Source organism: Bubalus bubalis, chromosome 12 (assembly GCF_019923935.1).
Source record: "Bubalus bubalis isolate 160015118507 breed Murrah chromosome 12, NDDB_SH_1, whole genome shotgun sequence".
NCBI lineage: Eukaryota > Metazoa > Chordata > Mammalia > Artiodactyla > Bovidae > Bubalus > Bubalus bubalis.
This window is the reverse complement of record NC_059168.1, coordinates 9,953,672-9,972,754: the sequence shown is the minus strand read 5'-3', so window position 1 is coordinate 9,972,754 and position 19,083 is coordinate 9,953,672. Positions and strand designations below refer to the sequence as shown.

At 52.1% G+C, this 19,083-nt stretch overlaps 3 protein-coding genes across 6 annotated transcripts; 1 reads left to right on the top strand and 2 right to left on the bottom strand.

The window, feature by feature from the left end:
* The first annotated feature begins 2 nt into the window (after positions 1–2).
* Positions 3–2,788, top strand: WBP1 (WW domain binding protein 1). Its single transcript, XM_006067927.4, has 4 exons — positions 3–589; positions 1,557–1,659; positions 1,779–1,955; positions 2,124–2,788. Exons 1-4 carry the CDS (start codon positions 194–196, stop codon positions 2,582–2,584), a joined length of 1,137 nt encoding a protein of 378 aa, XP_006067989.3. The 5' UTR covers positions 3–193; the 3' UTR covers positions 2,585–2,788.
* A 185-nt stretch (positions 2,789–2,973) lies between these two features.
* Positions 2,974–6,747, bottom strand: MOGS (mannosyl-oligosaccharide glucosidase). The gene is made up of 4 exons (XM_006067925.4): positions 6,235–6,747; positions 5,826–6,052; positions 5,164–5,360; positions 2,974–4,922 (listed from the first exon to the last, which is right to left on the bottom strand). Exons 1-4 carry the CDS (start codon positions 6,584–6,586, stop codon positions 3,179–3,181), a joined length of 2,520 nt encoding a protein of 839 aa, XP_006067987.4. The 5' UTR covers positions 6,587–6,747; the 3' UTR covers positions 2,974–3,178.
* Positions 6,748–9,696: 2,949 nt separating this feature from the next.
* Positions 9,697–18,959, bottom strand: CCDC142 (coiled-coil domain containing 142). Of its 4 annotated transcripts, none has more exons than XM_044925734.2 (12): positions 17,891–18,959; positions 17,509–17,595; positions 17,281–17,430; positions 17,016–17,143; positions 16,833–16,946; positions 13,855–13,969; positions 13,461–13,638; positions 13,137–13,336; positions 12,849–13,006; positions 11,578–11,798; positions 11,368–11,480; positions 9,697–11,279 (listed from the first exon to the last, which is right to left on the bottom strand). In XM_044925734.2, exons 1-12 carry the CDS (start codon positions 18,957–18,959, stop codon positions 11,146–11,148), a joined length of 2,667 nt encoding a protein of 888 aa, XP_044781669.2. In that variant the 3' UTR covers positions 9,697–11,145. The 4 variants fall into 4 exon arrangements, with proteins under 4 accessions (XP_044781669.2, XP_044781671.2, XP_044781670.2 ...); XM_044925736.2 differs by having other exon boundaries at positions 9,697–11,199; XM_044925735.2 differs by lacking the exon at positions 17,509–17,595.
* Positions 18,960–19,083: the final 124 nt, after the last annotated feature.

Genomic DNA, 19,083 nt, shown 5'->3' with positions numbered 1-19,083 from the left:
ACTCCAGCAGACTCCTGGGACTCCGCGGCTCCTAGTGGGATTACCTGGCGTGGTCAAGTGTTTGGCGTCATCCAGAAAATAGGGCTCAAGCCAGTCAGCGGGAACTTTGCTGTCCCGGGCGGCCGTTCATTGGTTGATAACGCAAACCCTGTTCTGTTTTCCATATTGGCTGTTGTCGCTGTCAGTCACAGCCATGGGTCGAACCTTCCCCACTCTTTGTCTGTCAAGCTCCTGTTGTCTGGGAGAGTGGCAGAGGTGCTGCTGTAGATTGGTCGCAGGGAGAAGCCTGAGATCTTTCCTATTGGCCCATCTGTCCGAGAGTGATGCGGATTGGTGGGACGGAACAACCTGGGTGCTAGTTGGCAGAGCTCTCGCTGGATGGAAGGTCCGGTCGCAGAGTGATGGTGGCGGCAGCGAAGATGGGCCGGGCAGGGACCATGGCGGTGGAGGCAGAGGTGGCAGGGGCGGGGCAGCTGGCGGTAGAGGAGACTGTGGTCTTCAGGGAGCTGTAGGTGAAGGAATGGCTCGGGCTACCGGCGGGAACGGCAGCGAGGAGGCCTGGGGGGCACTTCGGGTGCGGCAACAGCAGGTATCCCAACAGCTCCAAAAGCCTATCACGACAGCCATTTATTTCTCCTTCCCCATTCCTTGCCCCCGCCTTTTGGCGGGTGGCGGAGGAACTCTCGGAGCCAAAGGTACTGTGAAATTCCTAGATATGGCCCTTCTACTCTGTGTAAACTTTGTAATGTAGGTGCTGTTGACTTTTGCCTGCAGCTTCGTAGATCCCATCCCTTAGCTGCAGTGGAAGCTTGCAGTGGCTCTCCAGTGACCAGAGGCATAGTGAGGCCCCAGGGAGGTTCCTTCTGTCTTGCAAGTTATTTGTGATGTTTTTCTATGTGCCTATTGTCATAACAGAGTCTGGCAGCGTCTTCTCTTGAGGGAAGAGATTGAGGGAAGCAATTTGGAGAAGAGATGGAACCCAGAATCACGCCCTGGATGCCATCCTTTATCATCCACAGCAATCCCATCTGGTTGGGAACCCTGCTCTGGGTCTCTTATTGCTCCTCCTCTACCCTAGGAAGCCTGAGACCCAGGGGTGGAAAGATCCAGCTTAGGAGTGGGGATTGGCATACCACAGGAAATGACAATGAAAACAGTTTAGGAAATTACCTAAACCCCTTACCCATCATCTGAGACTTTGAGATAGCCCAATCTTCGGACTTCTGCCAAAACACTCCCTTAACATTAAACACCCTAGGGAGCCAGGCTTGAATATGAGAGGTCTCCTATATGCAGAGCTGTAATCTGCCTCTTTGTATGCCCACACCTTGCCTCTTAGTCTCTAGACTGATTCTTGCTATTCCAAATCCTCTTCCATGTTGGCAGCCCTTCAGATATTTGAACACTCCTCTCAACATCACTTTTTCCTCTCCCCATAGATTTCTGAGCTAAACTTGGCTCACAGGATGGGATTGTGTATGTGTATGCAGGGGGTGGGGGTGGACAGTGCCTTGGGCTGGAATCTCCCTTTGTTCTAAGTGCTTCCTTGCTCCCAGCTTCGAGAGCTGTGCCCAGGAGTGAACAACCAGCCCTACCTCTGTGAGAGTGGTCACTGCTGTGGGGAGACTGGCTGCTGCACGTACTACTATGAGCTCTGGTGTGAGTCTTCAAGGGGGCTCTTCTTTTGTTCTTCTGCCCACCCGCCTTTGGACTTCAGCCTTCAAGGACCCTTCTCTGCATAGGAGGTATCTAAGTCTCTTCCTCCTCGCCTCCTGCAGGGTTCTGGCTGCTCTGGACTGTCCTCATTCTCTTTAGCTGCTGTTGCGCCTTCCGCCATCGACGAGCTAAACTCCGGCTGCAGCAGCAGCAGCGGCAGCGTGAGATCAACTTGTTGGCCTACCATGGGGCATGCCATGGGGCTGGCCCTGTCCCTACTGGCTCACTGCTTGACCTTCGTGAGTGACTTGAGGCTCTGGCCTCTCAGTGGTCCCTCCCAAACCAGGACCCTGGTTCATTCCACACTCCCTTTTCCGAGATTTCAAAGCACAATTTTCCCTCATAGGAAAGACACCACCACCCCACCCCTGGTTGCCTTCTATCAACCATACCATTCTTTCCTGCAGGCCTCCTCAGCGCCTTCAAACCCCCAGCCTATGAGGATGTGGTTCACCGCCCAGGCACACCGCCGCCTCCTTACACTGCAGCCACTGGCTGCCCCTCGACTGCTTCCAGCCAGTGCACCTGCTGCTCCTCCGCTTCCAGCTGTCCTGCCCACCACGAGGGAACAAACGTGGAAGACGTTTCCTCCCACCAGAGTGCCCCTCCTCATCAGGAGGGTGAGCTTGGGGCAGGAGTGAGCCCTGCCCCCACACCCCCCTCCTGCCGCTATCGCCGCCTGACTGGTGACTCAGGTATTGAGCTCTGCCCTTGTCCTGACTCCAGCGAGGGTGAGCCAGTCAAGGAGGCTAGGGTTAGTGCCACCTCACAAGAGGTGGAGGACCAGTCCCCTTGTGCACGGCCCCTAAATCCTGCACCCCAAGTCTCTCCTGTGGGTCTGGCTTCGAGTGAAGGGGACATCCCATAAGCAATTTTGGGAGGCGGGGGGGTGGGTTACTTGCCCACCAGAAACAGCCCTGCTCCCAGCTCCCTGGGTTCTTGGCCTCTCCCTGCCCTCCTAGAATCTGAAAAGGCTGGAGTCCTGAGAAGGGCAGTGTTTGGGGGACTGTGTGAGCTCTATCCTCCAAGACATACACAGGAGCCTTTGATCTCATTAAAGAGATGTGAACCAGCTGCTTGTGGATTTGGGTGGACTAGTGCTCGACTGACTGCATTGCACTTGACCTGACTAGGTTTGGAAGGGACAGTCAGTGGCCACTTTTTCCACCTTCTCTGAAGGAGAGCAGGCAGCCCTAAGGCCTGGACTGAGTTAAGACCTCTTGGTGAGGCAAAGCTGGTAAAAGCAATAGAGTCTGGCATGGTTTCCCCATTTATTTAGAAAAATAAGACTCTGAATTCACATTCACCCCAGGGCTATATGGGATGTCAGTTAGGAGACACCTGAGATGAGTTGAGGAGGGTTTGAAGCACTGGTATCTAATAGCTAGGGGCAGAAGTGAGAGACCTGTCCCTCTAGTCCAGAATGGAATAAGGGGGCTGGCTTCCCCTCCCACGCTCCCCTTCAGTAGTCTTCAGCCATGGCCAGTAGGACAAGGCTGGTCCAGCCCTGGAAAGGGCGGCAGCCCATGCCTCGCCCATCCTGGTCACTGTACTGCTCCCACAGGAAGCCTGTGGCCTGGTACTGCCGTCTCACATTGCCCACCAGATTGGCACGGAGCTCTCCGTGGAGCCTGGCAGCACGGGCCTGGTGGGGGCCCTCCAGGTGCCCATAGTAGTGCAGAGCCCCCAGTGCCAGGTAGTTCACATTGAGCCACACAGCACCTCGCCAGTAGGGAGGATCATGCTCTGAATTGCGCTGGCTGTAAAAGGGGCTGGATGCTGCGAGAGAGCGCAAACCAAAGGGGCTCCAGAGTTGACGCCGATCAGCTAGAACATCCAGCATGGGTCCAAGGCGAGGTGAATTGGGGTCCAGCAGCCGCAGCAGAAAGGGGAAAAGACTGACGTAGCCCAAGGCATCCACATACTGTAAGTGAGGGTGGGGCCGGCCCACCACCCGCATCAGCCCCTGAGGGGGCCGAGGCTTCAGCTGCACTGCTTTTGTATGGTTCCCAAAGTCTGCAAAGACTCCTAGCTCTGGGGCCCAATGCAGCTCATCCAGGCTCTCTTCTGCTCCCAGGGAGGCAGCCAGTGGGCCCAGCTCTGCAGCTGCCTCAGTCTCTCCCAACTGCTCTGCTAGCCGCATCAGCACACGGGAACCTAGGGCCACCCAGCACCGCAGATCCAGGTGCCGCTCACTGGCTGAGGGGTGTGAAGCCCGGGGATAGTCATCCAGCCCCGAAGGCAGCGTCTTCGGGTTTAGTAGGGTTGGCAAGGCTGGGTCCCTGCCGCGCCAGCGGTAAGATAGTGGCACTGGCCCTGCCTGGCTGTGATGAAGCCAGGAGAACCAGGCACGCAGGCGAGGGAAGGCCCTGCGGAGGAAGGCCAAGTCGGCAGGGTCACCACCATCTAGCATGTGGGCTACAGGCAAAAGCAGAGTTGGAGGGTTGGCATGGGCTGTCCTTTGCACCAGGAACTCTGAGGGCACCCGGGCTCGGGCCTCATCCCCCAGCACCTGTTCCCGCCCAATCCAGCCGTCGGCATTAAGCAGCCCCAGCCAGTGGCCTATAGCTTCCCGGGTGAGCTGGGGATCCCACCGTTGGATCACCAGCTGGTGAAAGCCCTCATCCCAAAGGAAGCCTCTTGGGAAGAATGACCGAGAGGGCACTGCTGTGAAAAGAGGGACAGGTGGAAAGAGGACTGGGTCCACCTTCTGCTCAGACCCTTCAACCTCCATGTCTGGCAACACTAGACCCTGTCCATAGAAGTAGCCAATCCCACCAAGAAGGCCACTGAGGGCACCCTGACCCAAAGCCTGCTCCTCAGGGTTCAGGCCCTTCTCCTTTAGCCGGAAAGTCTTCTCAAAGCGCTCTCTAAAGGCTTCAGCATGGCTTTCTAGGGCGTGGGTCAGCAGGTTGCCTGCCAGCTGCTCTAGGGCTTGGCTGCCTCCTGTCCGGGCGCTGCCTGATTCAAACACCAACTCCACAGAAAAGGGGACTTTCAGTGTCACCTGTTGTATCAAAAATTGCCCTTGTCCCTGTCCTTGCCCACTTGGGCCTCTGTCATCCCACTTCAGAGATCCTGGCAAGCCGAGGTAGCGTTCAGGGGAAGCCCCCGGGGGCCGATGCTGAAACCAGTTATTTAGGCGACTCTTCACCATCTCTGTCAGCAAGGGAAGTCCTGGATTGGAGGACCAGAAGACATTGTAGCTTGAAAGGAAGAAGATAAACAGGAAATATTATGCAGGAGGAAGCGGTGAGGATTATAAAGAGAAACGAGGTTGATGAGGAGTCATGATGGGAGGGTCTTGGCAATGCAGGGGACGTGGAGCCTAGTGAGAAGGGAGATGCCTGGTGAAAAGAGGGTAGGGTTGAGGAGACGGAAATCAGACTAAGTCAGCATCCATACCCGCCCCCCCCCCACCGTCCCACACTCTCTTCCCCCAGTTACCTGCCATACTTGGGGGTGGTATCTCCTGGACTGGTTGGTGCCAGAAGTGTAAAGCGGAAGTCACCAAGTTCACTGGTGTGCCCACTGATGAACTTCAACTGCCCCTTAGCCCCAACCTCTGGCACAAGGACTTCTTTGCCATCTGTTACCACATAGAAGAACAGGGACACCAAAGGGAGGGCAGAAGTACCTGAGGCCTGGGTGACCAATGAGGAGAGAAAAACACAGCATTAGGTTAGCAGGCATTCCCCCGAGAATCAGCCTTAGGGAAGGGGACAGCAGGTGAAAACAACACACATCTAGCAGTGTCAAGGGTCACTGAGAGGAAGCACCAGTGGGATGGGATAAAGAGCTATGCTCAGCTCTGGGAAATAATAGTACTTTTGTGCCATGAACTGTGAGAAGAACTCTACATATTACTGGTATTTCCTTTAATCCTTAACAATTCTGTGAATTAGGTGCTATTTTTATTTACAGTTTACAGACGAGAAAACCAAGGCTCAGAAGATAGTAAAAAGAGATGGTCATACGGGCAAGTGTTTAAGGCAAGCAGCAAACTCAGAGCCCCTTCTGTTTACCCCCACTTTATCCTGCATTTGCAGGCAGCAAAGAAAGGGTGGAGGAAGTCTGGACTGGGGGAGGGGTGTCCTGAGGGCCCTGACCTGAGGCTCTATAGTCACTCTCCAGCTCCAGTCCCCTCCGTGCTGACCCCCAGGCCTCTTGACGAACTCAGTGGTGAGCCTTAAGGCCCCATCCTGGATGTGTTGCCGCCCGAAGGAGACACCGTCGTGGAACTCCCAGCCATAGGGACCCACGCCGTCCCCCTGCTCACACGTGTGCCTGAGCTTAGGGGTCCCTGGGGTGGTGCCTTGCTGCGCCCACATCAGTCCTGGGGGTAGAATGGCCACGTAAGTCAAAGAGAGAGCTCTTGTCCCTCTGGGTCGCCGATTACTTCAGGGTCATCCCTCCTCCTAACTCTCCTGATCCACTCCTCACCACCCTTAATCTGGCGCGAAGCTGGGGCACCCAGATTAAATGCCCGCCTGCCTGCCCGCCCCGGGTCCAGGTTACCGGTGAGGAGAGGCTGCGGGCTTCGGGTCTTCATGCCGAAGTAGACGTGAGGGCGGTAGGTGCCCCAGAAGAGGTCCGGAGCCACTGTAGGGCTGGAAGAGTCGGGAGGCAGCGCCGGCGGCGCGGAGTGCAGCATGACAGCCCGCCGCGAACGGTACCACGCCAGAAGCCAGCGGCCGGACAGGCCCAGGGCCAGAGACAGGACCACTAAGGCCAGAGCCGCGCCCCCAGCCGCGCCCCGGGCCCTGCCGCCCCGGCCATCCCGCCGTACGGGCCCTCCCCGAGCCGCCCTCTCTGCCGTCCGCGCTCCGTCCGCCGGCGCTCCGCGGCGCCGCCGCTCGCCCCGAGCCATCCTTGCATAGAAATCGTCGTCGCAGGGACCCGGGAAGATGGCAACAGAGCCCGGTCCTGCTTTGCCTCCTAGCCTTGCGCGGCGCCGGGGGCGACCACCGATGTGTCAGCCGCACCGGCCTGCCGGTGCCTACAGCTCGGCTTCCGCCTCCTCCCGGAAGTCCCGCCCCGCCACGTCAGGTTAAGCTCCACGACCGGGAAAGGTTGTCGCCCTCGGGGCGTAAGGTTGATCTCGGGGGTGGGCCTTCTGAGCTGTGGCCACTGGATCAGCGTTTATTTGGCCTTCTCACAGAGTTCACAAGCGAGTAGGAGAAACCAGTCTCACATTTGTCTTTTTTTCCCTTTTAGTAACTTTTATATATAAGAGCCTGAGACGCCATCCTGTTTTACTTTTAACCTCTCCCAACAGCGCCCCAATCTGGTGGCTGAAAACCGTGGCCTAGAAAGTTCAGTAAGCTGGCCCTGGCCACAGAGCTAAGTGGCTAGCTTGGAACCTAGGTGTATCTGAATCAGACTGTACCATATTGTCCACATACCAATGCCTTCCTAGTGAAATGGAGTGGATACAAGAGCATCTTTTCCAGCAGTGTCTTTAAGCCTCCCTCTGACTTTAGCTGTGGCATCTCCAGTCTAGGGTTCCTAATTTAGATGAACCCTAAAAGGACCATAATGGTGCTGTGTATACTTTTTTTTTAGCCTTTTCTACAACCCAGGAAGCAAAGGTGCTTAGAGGAAAGATTGCTTATGTCCAGGTCAGGGAAGGCTGTAGCAGAGGTGGCATCTGCACCTGATGTTGACATAGAGTCAAGGTTACATTTTTTTAAAAAAAATATTTATTTTTGGTTGCAGTGGGTCTTGCTTGCTGCACACGGGTTTTCTCTAGTTGTGGTGAGCAGGGCTACTCTTGATTGTGATGCATGGGTTCTCACTGCTCTGGCTTCTCTCCTTGTGAAGCTGGGGCTCTAAAGTGCAGGCTCAGTAGTTGTGGCACAAGGGCTTAGTTGGCTGGGGCATGTGAGATCTTCCCAGACCAAGGATTGAATCCGAGTCCCGTGCATTGCAAGGTGGATCCTTAACCACTGGAGATGAGGGAAGCCCTACTCTTTTTTTTTGTAAGAGGGCTTTAGAAAAAAAAAAAAATTATTTGGTTGTACCAGGTTCTAGTCGCAGCATGCAAACTCTTAGTCACTGCATGTAGTATCTAGTTCCTTGACCAGGGATCGAACCCAGGCCCCCTGCCTCAAGAGCAAGGAGTCAACCACTGGACCACTAAGTAAGTCCCAACGTTACATTTGATGATGGTTCAGAAATGCAACTTAGATTCATAGTTCTCACCAACAGCTCTGCATAAAAGGTGTTTTCATAAAGTACAAATTTCTATCATCCTCTAAAAAAACCCCTGACTTCCCTGGTGGCTCAGACAGTAAAGTGTCTGCCTACAGTGCAGGAGACCCGGCTTCAAGCCCTGGGTCAGGAAGATCTGGAGAAGGGAATGGCAACCCACTCCAGTATTCTGGCCCCCACCCCCAAAAAAGTGGCTCAAAGAAATATTTTAGAGAAGGAAATGGCAACCCACTCCAGTACTCTTGCCTAGAAAATTCCATGGATGGAGGAGCCTAGTGGGCTACAATCCATGGGGTCACAGAGTCGGACAGACTGAGCGACTTCATGACTTCATGACCAAAAAAACCCTAATCCACATTTATGTTATTCTAGCTATTATCACACATCCCATCCAAATTTTAATTATATAAAACTAACACTTTATGTTGCATGCTCACTTATTTTACTATAATCTGACTTCTGGCCCTACCCTCCAATGGTAGACTTTTTACTCATTTAACAATCACCTTCTGACCAAATCAAATGGTCAGTCCTTTCTTGCTACCATTGTACCTGGTCCACTTCTATATTTTAGCACTTAGTACACACCTGAATTTCACCATTCATCCTTGCATCTCAGTAATAATAATCAGTTCAAGTCACAAGGTTAATGCTAAATATGTGTAAATTCAACACGTTTATTGCACACTCCATATCAGGCACTAAGCAAAATGTTGGGGACACAGAGGAAACAGTCCCAACCTCAAGTTCACAATCTAGAAGCACAGGGCCAGTGTTCAATCCATGTGTACAGCAATGTTTGGACCATCTGTATTTTACAGATCAGAGTGGTTAATCTAGTCAAAGATAAGAAGTTAACCATGGGGTGGAGAACTCAAATCTAGGTAGGTAGTATCCTTTCATCATTATATAGAGGCCTGTGGCATAAGGCCTCTTACATGCTTATGTTATGCTCACTCAATATTCAAGGCAGTTTACAGACATCTATTTACTTATTTGTATGTGGGGATCTTAGTTCCCAGACCAGGGATTGAACCAGTGCCCTCTGTAGCGGAAGCACAGCATCTTAATCACTGGACTGTTAGGGAAGTCCTAGATATCAATTCACTTAATCCTCTCGACAGTTCTATGAAGTGAAGTGAAGTCGCTCAGTCGTGTCTGACTCTTTGCAACCCCATGTACTGTAGCCTACCAGGCTCCTCCTTCCATGGGATTCTCCAGGTAAGAGTACTGGAGTGGGTTGCCATTTCCTTCTCCAGGGGATCTTCCCGACCCAGGGATTGAACCTGGGTCTCCCAGATTCCAGGCAGACACTTTAACCTCTGAGCCACCAGGGAAGCCCCAACAGTTCTATGAGGTAGGTACTATTATCCTCATTTTACAAATGAGGAAATAGGCACTGAGACTAAGTAATGTGTCCAAAGTTACATAGCTACTTAAGGGAAAAGCCTAGGACTTCAATCCCAGGCATTCTGGGTTTTACTACACTTGATTGCCTCCTGATAGTTTTTCTTTAAAGAGAGAGGGGAGAAAACCAGTCCTTTGAAAATATCACTGTTTTAAGCGGAGAAGTACTATAGTAATGTGGTAGGAGGATATATATGGCAAAGTACATAGCAGCCAGTGTCCAGAGATTCTTGAATGCCTGGCTGAACATTCTTAAGTTTTTCTCTAAACCAGTGGCTATCAAGCATTTTTTCTTACAACCTATGGTAAGAAATAATTCTATATTGCAACCAAGTACCTGCAAATAAAAACACATCCACACACTTTATATAATTATATTCATGATTATATGCTTAAAACCTAGGTTTCTTAAAGAATACTTCCCAGTCCATGTGCCATGCACTCTAATACTTTTTATTCTATTTTACTGTTTTTTTTAAAGGCTGATTTAAAACCCCCTAAATTAACTTCATGATCCACAGCCTAACCTAGTATGAAAAACACTTTAGGCACTGTTCTCTGAAACAAGTAGTGAAAAGTTAGTCACTCAGTCGTGTCTGACTCTTTGTAACCCCATGGACTGACTGTAGCCCACCAGGCTCCTCTGTCCATGGAATTCTCCAGGCAAGAATACTGGAGTGGGTTGCCATTTCCTTTTCCAGAAACAAGTAGTAGTAAGACATAAAACCAATGCTTTGGAAAGATAAAATTAAGGAATGAAAATGGTTAGAAAAAAAAGGAGACCAGGTGAGAGAATACAGCAATAATACAAGAGCATGAATGGGAATGGAGAGAACATTTCAGGAGATTTTAAGACAAAGTATTCTGAACTTACTGACTGGATATGCAGGGAAAGGGAGAGGGCAGAACCAGATATAAAGCTGTGGTTTTCAGCTCGAGGCTGAGCAGATGAAGTGCCTTTTAAAGGAACAAGGAAGTCAGAAGAGGCAAGTACAGTTGACTCTAAAACAATGAGGGTGGGGAAGGGAGTTAGGGGCTCCACTCCTTCAGCGTTGAGAAGTGGGAGGGGGGATAACTTTACAGTCGCCATCCATGATTCCACAACTGCAGATTCAAACAACCACAGATCATGTAGTATTTATTTTAAAAATAGGCATATACGAGTACCCCTGCAGTTGTTCAAGGATCATTATAGACAGTATGCAAGATTATCAGTTTTATTTTGGACAAAAAGTGTTGCTGGAATTTGGCGAAAATTGGTAGTAGGTACCCTGACTATATAGCACAGAAGTTAAGATTAGAGCCCAGCAGAAATATAGGATTTAACCCAAGAGGATAGTTCAAGTCATGACAGAAGACAAGATGCCCCAAAAATAAGAGAAAGGAGAGTAGTACACCTTTATGGTTAAGACAAGGGACCCGAGAGGAAGAGAAGTTCCACAAGGAGTGAATTAAGAGTGGCAAATGCGACTGAAATGGAAAGATGAGGACTGAGAAAACAGCATTTCTAATAGAGTAAGAGGTACCTTGAGTAGTGGAAGGAGAAGCCACATTCAAAAGGGTTAAGCAGTGAGTGATGGTAAGAAACTGAAATAAATTCAAATTTGTCCGCACCCCTCGTCTTTCCTCGTCCCAGAAACACTGGTTAGGTTTGTAGTCACAGGCCTCTTTTCTTTCTTTCTTTCTTTCTTTTTTTTTTTTTGGCGTTCTGTGGCTCTCCAGATAATGATATAAGTAATTAAGTCCTTCTTAATTAAGTGTCCTTAGCAGTCTTGGGTTAAAATCTGTTGACTGGTCTCTTCTGTGCTGTCAGCGCCCGGTACTGGCGCTAGGCTTGTCCCCGCTCGCCGCCGCGCCCCTGACCTGGATGTGGGAGGCGAAAGCAGTGAGCATTTCCTGGGCGGTCAGGTGAGCGCCGCGCATAATCAAGCGATGCCCATCTCCTAGAGGGGGAAAAACGAGTCAGGCACCAGGACTGCGGGGCCAGAGCCGAGGGCGCGCGACTCCCGCCCGACTCCCAACGAAACCCACCGAACAGCACGTCCACGCAAGGCTCGGAGCCGTCGTGCCTCACGTCCGCAATCACTGAGCAGTTGAGGTTCGTGGAGCGAACTTTCTCGCTGCTCACCGCCTGGAGGAAGGTCCTACGGTGAGAAAACGGCGTGAGCGCCGGGCAGAAGGGACTAGATCCCCAGCGGGAGGGAGGCGTGTCCCTTCGCCCCACACCACTGCCCCTCGTACCTCGTCGATTCCACGTTCTTCTCGAAGGGGCAGAACTGAACCCGAACCTGCTTGACCGAGCGGAGCCCAAGCCGAGCCAAGGCCGCCGCCATGGTGACATCCGCCCCGGAAGGACTCTTGGCTGGCGGAAGTGTCTCTGGTGCGAGAGTCTGTGAGCCGCGGTGCACTTCCGCAGTCACGGACCTCCGCTCGGTGCAGATTCTCCGCCGGTGTTCGCGGTGCTGGTCCCCAAGCCGCCGCCCTGGGCTCCCCAACCGAGAAGAGGGGGAACGCCAGGGAGGAGAGACACGGTTTCGGCACAGGATATGGAGGGACCAAAGTACGCTCTCAATAAACACTACGTGACATCAATAGCCCTCTTGTACCACGGTGAAGACAGTGAATAATGCGAAAGCCATTTGCTCCTGGCTCGGATGACACGCCTTCTGCAGCCTCTCCCTCTCTGCACCCTGCTGTGCTAGATCTAGGTTAACACCGTCTTAAGTGCTGGTCCCTTCCAAGGGGAGGACAGTACCACCGCAGGGATTATACACCTACCAGAGGATAAACCCCACTCAGGTAACTTCAGATTAAATGTGTGGACTCTGGAGTAGCTAACGCTTACACGTGAAGGTTCTACAGCCCACTATTCTTAAATGACTAAAAATAGTAATGAGGAGGGGAGTACAGGGTACTGTAACATAGGCCGTGGGGACTGATTTGGGTTTAGAAATTCCACCCCTGTGGTTCCTGAGGAATTACTTTGTAGTAGTGTCCCAACCTGTCTTGTGTTTAGCCTGGCTCCTGGGATTTAAGAGGAAGTGACATCTAGGCTCCCTGCTTTCTATTGCTTTTCCCGTTTCTCCTGGGATCCAACCCTAAAGTCTTACTCCCAGGATTTAGCTGCTAGCGTCTAGCCCTGAGATGTCCTTACTGATGGGGAACTGTGCCTGAGCCTCCCAAGGATGCTGACTTCCAAGTTTCAAGCTGTGATTATGCCCTTTACTCTGGATTCCAGGCAATTGGAGTAGTGATCTTGGATTGGCTTTTCAAGTCCAGGCTCTCTGTAGCTTGTGGTTCTCAGATATGCTTTCTTCCAAGCTCCCAATTAAGCTTTTAAAATATGCATTTCTAAATGTCTGGGCTTTTTCAGATAGAGATGGGGAGCTCTGACTAGCTTCTGATGAGGGTCCTTAGGATTCAGAACTGGTCCCCAGGCAGGAAAGAAAAGATAAGTGCCAGCGAGGATGCTGGTGCTGCCTCAGAGCAAGCCAGGCCTGCTGGTTTCCTACCAAGTAGGCATCAGGGCTAGGTCCTCCTCCCCACAGTGTGCTTAGCAGCTGAGCTGTCTGGGTTGGAAATACTCCAGGCCGAAGAGGGGGCTCCAAGCTCTCCAGGCTGTTGAGGCTGCTGCTGGGCAATTCCATGGTCTGAACCTCATTACATGCACCTGGTAAGGCAGGAGGGGAAGGCAGGTGGCTAGCGAGGGGGACACTAAAGCCAGATTGAGGATAGGAATGGGTTACGAATAATGAGCTGGGGCGAAGAGAGCCTGGAGCTGGGGAGGGAGAGTGACTCACAGCAACGGGGAAGCCTCCTATGGACTTGAGTCTTGGGCAGGGGCTGCTGCAACAGACACAGCAGGGCCCCATCCAGCCGCTGGAAGATGCTGAGCATGAACAGAGTCTGGCGAAGTTCTGGGGACAGGCCCCACCGCTCCTCCTCCAGCAAGTCCCTGACCACTCCAAAGTCTTGTCTGAGCTGCAGCGCCCCCTGCAGGCTGAAGGCCAAGATACAGTGTGGCCACCTGACCCTCCTGCCTCTCCAAACTGCTCTTCCCCACCATTCCCCTCCCTTTTTTCAGCTCTGTTCATTGCCCTGCCACTTCCTTCTTTTCTTCTCACCTGAAGCGGATCCCATGAGAGAGGATGTGGTCAAGCCAGGCACCCAGGATGGCGGTCAGCGCCTGGCTCAGGGCAGGGGCCTGGGCTTGGGGTGGCAGTCCGTGCAGTCCTTGCAACACAGGCTCCAGTACCCTGCGGACTACCAACCCAGCATACTCACTAGGAATGCTGGGAAGTTCTGGAATGAGAGAAGAGAAAGGACAGGATATGAGGTTAGGGAGATCCCTCCAGCCCCTAATGGAGCATTTGGGGGAATAGGGTAGGATTTCAGGGTGTGGGGACAAAGAAGGTGAGGACAATGATGGAGGCAGAGAGGTGGAGCCCCTCAAGGACGCACAGGGGCTTAGACACTGTTACCCTGGGAAGCCTGGGAGGGAATGCCAAGATGAGTTACCAGGACACAGACGATGCCGCCAGTACCGACCCCGTGGCATGTGGAGTTCGAAGTCCTGTGTGGCTTGTTTATGACATTCTTGAAAAAAGAGACTCAGTGACTCTTCAGGCAGGAGCTGTGGGGATAAGGAAAAAGTAAAAGGGCTTGCTTATCCGTGAGGGATTTGTCAAGTCATATGCTCTTCTAAATCTGAGGTGTTTATTAACCTAGCATCCATAAAGCCCCAGAACAGAATTGTCTGCATAACTGTATGGGCTTGGGCATCTTCCAAGGAGAGATGCTATAGCCTTTAATGAGTTTTCCAAAGGCCTGGACTGAGAAAAGATTATGGACAATTGCCCTAAGATTACCCTGCTCTCCTCAGCTTGGTTTAGAAAATGGATATACTCCAGGTTAATTTTATTCCATAGGAACATTAATAGGGAAAAAAAAGATGGAGACACCCTCACTACCACCAATGTTCAAAAACAAATGCTACAGAGAGGGGTCTGCATTATCTGCAGACAGGCAGCAGCTGAAAAGAGAAAAGTGAATTGTATGATCTTCTGTCATCTATGAAAAGGAAGGCAAGGACTGCTTGTAGATCAGGAGCAATCAATATAACTTTCTGAGATTTAGGAACCTTTGGAATGTCCTCACACTGAATATTCTTTATAGCCACTTTCATTTCTCCAAAGCATTATAACTCACAAACCAAGAAAAACTCCATGTGCTGGTTTGGTTTCTCTGATTTGATAGGTTTTGTTTTGGGATGGGGGAGAAGATAGCAAAAAGAGAGAGGTGTTTACAGCCCATCTTGGAGAAGAACCCCAAGAATTGGGGTGTGTTGTGGCAGGTCTAAAGAAAAGGTGACTGTATGCCTGAAGCCTGAAGAGAGGATGGGACTGGGTTGGGGGGTGGGGGTGGGCAGACTTGGTGGGGGAGGGCCCCTGTGGCTCCTGATACATATCCTGACAACAGCCTATCTAAATCCAAACTCTTCTTCTCTTAGCCCAAACACCAGAACCGCTTTCTCCCTTATATATGATAAAGAAGTTACCCTTTTGTCAACTGACATTTGTTAGGAAATTCTGGACTCAACACTCAGGAAATACAAGGTCACACTCTGAGACAGTTTTTTCTATGAGACATTACAGTCCAGCTGAGGAGAAAATTCACATCTGATTCTTCTTTTTCGTCCCAGTGCTGTATGTAGTTGAAAGCCCAGAACAGACCCAGCAGTGGAGCAAGGCACGAAACTAGACGGCCTTGTGTTCACATGGTGAGCACACTGTCCCTGCCCCTTTTGCTCTGTTCTCACTGCAACTACCAAGAGTTGGACCTTTCTCGTATTATGTCTCCCCACTTCCCTTCTATCCTGCTATAGCTAGATCAAACTCTTATCACTTACAACTTAAAATGGCTCCCTATCATTTATGAGATAAAGTCTAAAATCTGTGGGCTGGTGTTCGCTGCCCTCCACATCTTGATGACAACTTACTCCTCCACAATCCTCCACCCCTACTCTTGACATGTGCATGCTAGGGAAAGTATATGCCCATGTACACGCACACACACACAAAGGGAGCTTTTGCTTTGGTCAGGCCATCTCCCCACTACTCCCCCAAGGGACTGTGAACTCCCCACCTCCAGTAACCCCTGCTGCTCTGAGGCTACCCATCCACCAGCTTGAGCCATAGGCCCTGTATGGAGCTTCTGTTACCACATGCTCACCAAAGCCTTCCCTCCCCAGAGCTCCCACAAGCATCACTGCCCAACCCTACTCATGAAGAGCCTTCTGGGACATGTTGAATTGAGAGAGGACATGGGAGTAAATTGATGTAGAAATGCCCAACAGGCAGATGCAGATGGTGGGTTAGGGCTAAACTGTGAGGGTTCACAGCACCCTGGTGCAGAGAGAGGAGCAGAGGGCCAGGGACTAAACACAACCATGCCCCTATATTCAGGGCAAAGAGACATCTGGGTAGGAAGAGAAAACAAAAAGCAGAGAGACATCATCCACAATAGGAACAGATAGAGTGTAAGATGGAGAAAGATTAAAATACAAGAGTTTAATTCATAAATTTAGAGGAAAATAATCAAATATTAGAAGAAACAGCCAAGAATGTATGAAAATCACCACTGTAGAACAGGGATTAGAAGTTGAGGTGGAGGCAATTAAAGTGCTATTTTTTCATTACAAGCCTTCTAGAATAATATTTTGAGTTTTAATAAGAATACAAGTTGTACTTTTACCAAAAAAAAAAAAAAGAAACATTCTATCAAAAACTAGTAAATAAAGTCAATCATTTATCTTGCTTATTCTCTACAAAATATACCTCAAAGTAACCAAATAATTTTTGAGGCAAGTTTCACTTGGGACTTCCCAGGTGGTCTAGTGGTTGAATCCACTTTCCAATGCAGGGGACCCCGGTTCAGTTCCTGGTCAGGGAACTTAAGAGGGCATGCAGGGGGCACCTGAGCCCCCACACTCTGGCGCCCATGCACAATGAAAGATCTCACATACTTCAACGAGGATTGCACATGCCACAACTAAGACTCAGCCAAATAAGTCAATTAAAAAATTTAAAGTTTCACTTTGTAAGAGTAATCTGATTACTAATGAAGAAAGGATGACAGAATTAGAATGTCACCACCTTGCACCCTCTAATGAAATAATGGATATAGACAGTGATCATCAGTGGCTGTTAAAGTCACAACAGGAGAGCCTGACATAGGAGTTGGGGGTTGGGATATACAAACGAAAGAAATTGACCATGAGTTGATTGTTATTAAGGCCTCAGTGGTAGGAATATGGAGGTCCATTATATTCTTCTGTATTTTAAAAAAAATTTCCATAATGAGAGGACAAAAAGTGGATTTAGTGGCAGTCCACACAAGAAAAGATACATTCGTTCAGTGGCAATTCCAAGGCACTTGAGTTGTTCTACCACCATCACCACCACCCCACCAACCCCCAAGCTGGTGCCTCTCCTTACCTGGATCTGCACAGTCAGCTTCCGGATCTCCAGGCCCAGCTGCTGCTCCACATCCAGAGCCAAGCTTTCCTCTGAGGCCAGGCGAGACAAAGCTTCTGCCTCCTGCAGTAGAGGCTTTGATAGAAACAGAGTCAGCTCTGAGCCCAACGTAGGATGCTCCCCTCGTGTTCCCTAGCTACTCACAGGTAAGTCCTGGATCAGGAGCAGGAAGGAACGTGGGGCCCACGCTGCCAGATGCTGCTGAGTTCTGCTCCAAAACCAGAGCAAGGTAGTCTGCAGGGTACAGAGCCCCAGGGCAAGGGGTGCAGGACCTGTGGAGAGCAGGGACAGAATATCTGAAGGGATATGGAGCACTTTTGGGAAGAGGCAGTTTTCCGAACAGAATAAGGAATAAAGGGGGTATCCTCAGTGTTCTCCTATCCCCCCCAACCCCAGCACCTGGTCTCACCTGGTGGCCCGCAGAGGAGAAGTCCTGACCTGGGCTCCTGGAGGGCATCCAAGAGAGGAGGGAAGAGCTGTTGTAAAAGTTTGGTGGTACAAGAGGATGAGGGAAGGCTGCTCTGATTTCCACTAGCAGATCCCAAGACCTGGCAGAAGCCTGAAGATGAGGGGTATGGTTTGATAAGGAAGGGGCAATCTGGGGCTTGTGTCACTGCCATTACCCCTTCCTCCTCACCTTGATCCCAGCTCCAAATAAGAGACTGATGAATTAGGTTGCGACACAAAGAAGCCAGCTCCTTCTCACACTCCTGAGGCAGTGATGCTAGTGGAAGAAATGACTCTGGAGCCTGAAAACAAGGTCTCTTTTCCACAGCCACTCCCCCACTCAATGATGGGGGAAGAGGGGAAGTTTCTCCCAAGACTCAAGGCTGGCATGGAAAGCAAGACCTTGCCTTGAAAGCTAAGAAGCTTACAACCTGAACCCCCAGGGGTTGGGTGGGGTGGGGGATGTTCCTTCTAAAGGGCCTGCTTTTGTAGTCTTGTGGCAGGTGAGTGAGGTGTATACGGAAGTAAAAGACTCCAGCCTTCCCAAACACCCACCCAGGCCCATCACTCACCCTGACCCAGTGCCTGACTCAGTTGCTGTGCCGCTGCCCTGGGGTCCCTCCAGGGTCCTAGACTTAAGTCCAGGCTCTGAGCACAGGCTGCCCACAGCAGGGTCCAGTACTGGCTCCACAAAGCTCCGGCCCCTCCAAGCCCCAGTTCACTGCTGGCTGAACCTGTCACGCCCCCCAACAGGCCCAGTAGCCCTGGCAACAGCTCCCGCTCCTCTTGGCACCGTCTGAGGAGCTGGTCCCTCAAACCAGATCCCTTGAGCGCCTCATCCAGCCAACTTGCCACCTGGCAACCCCGCTCCCCCGTCAGGAGGCGAAGCACACGGCAGGGGGGATACGGGCCCGCTGATGCTGGGACTTGGCTGAAGGCTTTCCCCTGCAGCTGGTGGTACGCCGGAAGTGCCAGCAGCAGGTCGGCGAGTTGGGACGATAGGGCTGGGGTGGCGGGCGCCCGGCCCAGAGCCCGAAGCCGCATCTCGACAGTAGCATCCAAGCGCTGGGCTGCTAGTCCGACGGGGCGTGCCAGGAGTAGCGGGTGGGGCATCTCCAGAAGCCTGCTTCGCAGGATCGCCCCTCCGGAAAGGTGCTGTAGCAGGTCGCGGCACAGCTGAAGCAAGAGGCCGTGGCTGGGAGATGGAGCGCCGGGACTCAGGATCCTCAGGAAGCGCACGGCCGCCTGTAGGTGGAGGGCGCAATCCCGCGCTTGGAGGAGCTGCTCCCGCTCGCGCTGCAGCCGCAGCAACACAGCCCTGAGACGCCGTAGCGCCGGAGGAATCAGGCCGCCAGCTGCCAGCTCCCGCCCCCAGTCTACAGCGCCAGCTTCACTGTGCTCTCCTGCGTCCGCCGGCGCCACCCACCACGGCTGCTCTTTCGGAGCCCCGTCAGGCCGAGGGTCCTGGCAGAGGATGCTCCGGGCAACCGGCAGCCCCGGCCGGCCACGAACGTCCCCGCGGAGAGCGCCTGCCCGCTTTCTCTGCCACTGCTCCTCCTCGGCGCCCCCGGGCTGCGCCCGTAACGGCGGCACGGCAGCCAGCGGAGGCAGAAGGCCACCACAGCGAGACGCTTGGGCCATGGGACACCGTGTCCGGAACCAGCCTAACGATTCCCACCACCCCGCACTGCCCAACGCCCGCCGCAGCGGCGGCTCCGCCCTATCCCCGGAGCCTTCAGCTCTTGTCAGGGTGCCGCCGGGACCG

Bases quoted from the DNA above. Each gene is read 5' to 3' on its own strand.
- MOGS (XM_006067925.4), bottom strand. From the start codon at position 6,586: ATGGCTCGGGGCGAGCGGCGGCGCCGCGGAGCGCCGGCGGACGGAGCG. The intron at 5,361-5,825 runs GTCAGGGCCCTC...TTGGTCACCCAG, and splicing joins GAGTGACTATAGAGCCTCAG to GCCTCAGGTACTTCTGCCCT. The intron at 4,923-5,163 runs GTAACTGGGGGA...CTTCCTTTCAAG, and splicing joins ACCACCCCCAAGTATGGCAG to CTACAATGTCTTCTGGTCCT.
- CCDC142 (XM_044925734.2), bottom strand. From the start codon at position 18,959: ATGGCCCAAGCGTCTCGCTGTGGTGGCCTTCTGCCTCCGCTGGCTGCC. The intron at 17,144-17,280 runs GTGAGACCAGGT...TGCTCTCCACAG, and splicing joins TCTCCTCTGCGGGCCACCAG to GTCCTGCACCCCTTGCCCTG. The intron at 11,280-11,367 runs GTGGGTTTCGTT...TTCCCCCTCTAG, and splicing joins TTGCGTGGACGTGCTGTTCG to GAGATGGGCATCGCTTGATT.
- WBP1 (XM_006067927.4), top strand. From the start codon at position 194: ATGGGTCGAACCTTCCCCACTCTTTGTCTGTCAAGCTCCTGTTGTCTG. The intron at 590-1,556 runs GTATCCCAACAG...CCTTGCTCCCAG, and splicing joins TTCGGGTGCGGCAACAGCAG to CTTCGAGAGCTGTGCCCAGG. The intron at 1,660-1,778 runs GTGAGTCTTCAA...CGCCTCCTGCAG, and splicing joins GTACTACTATGAGCTCTGGT to GGTTCTGGCTGCTCTGGACT.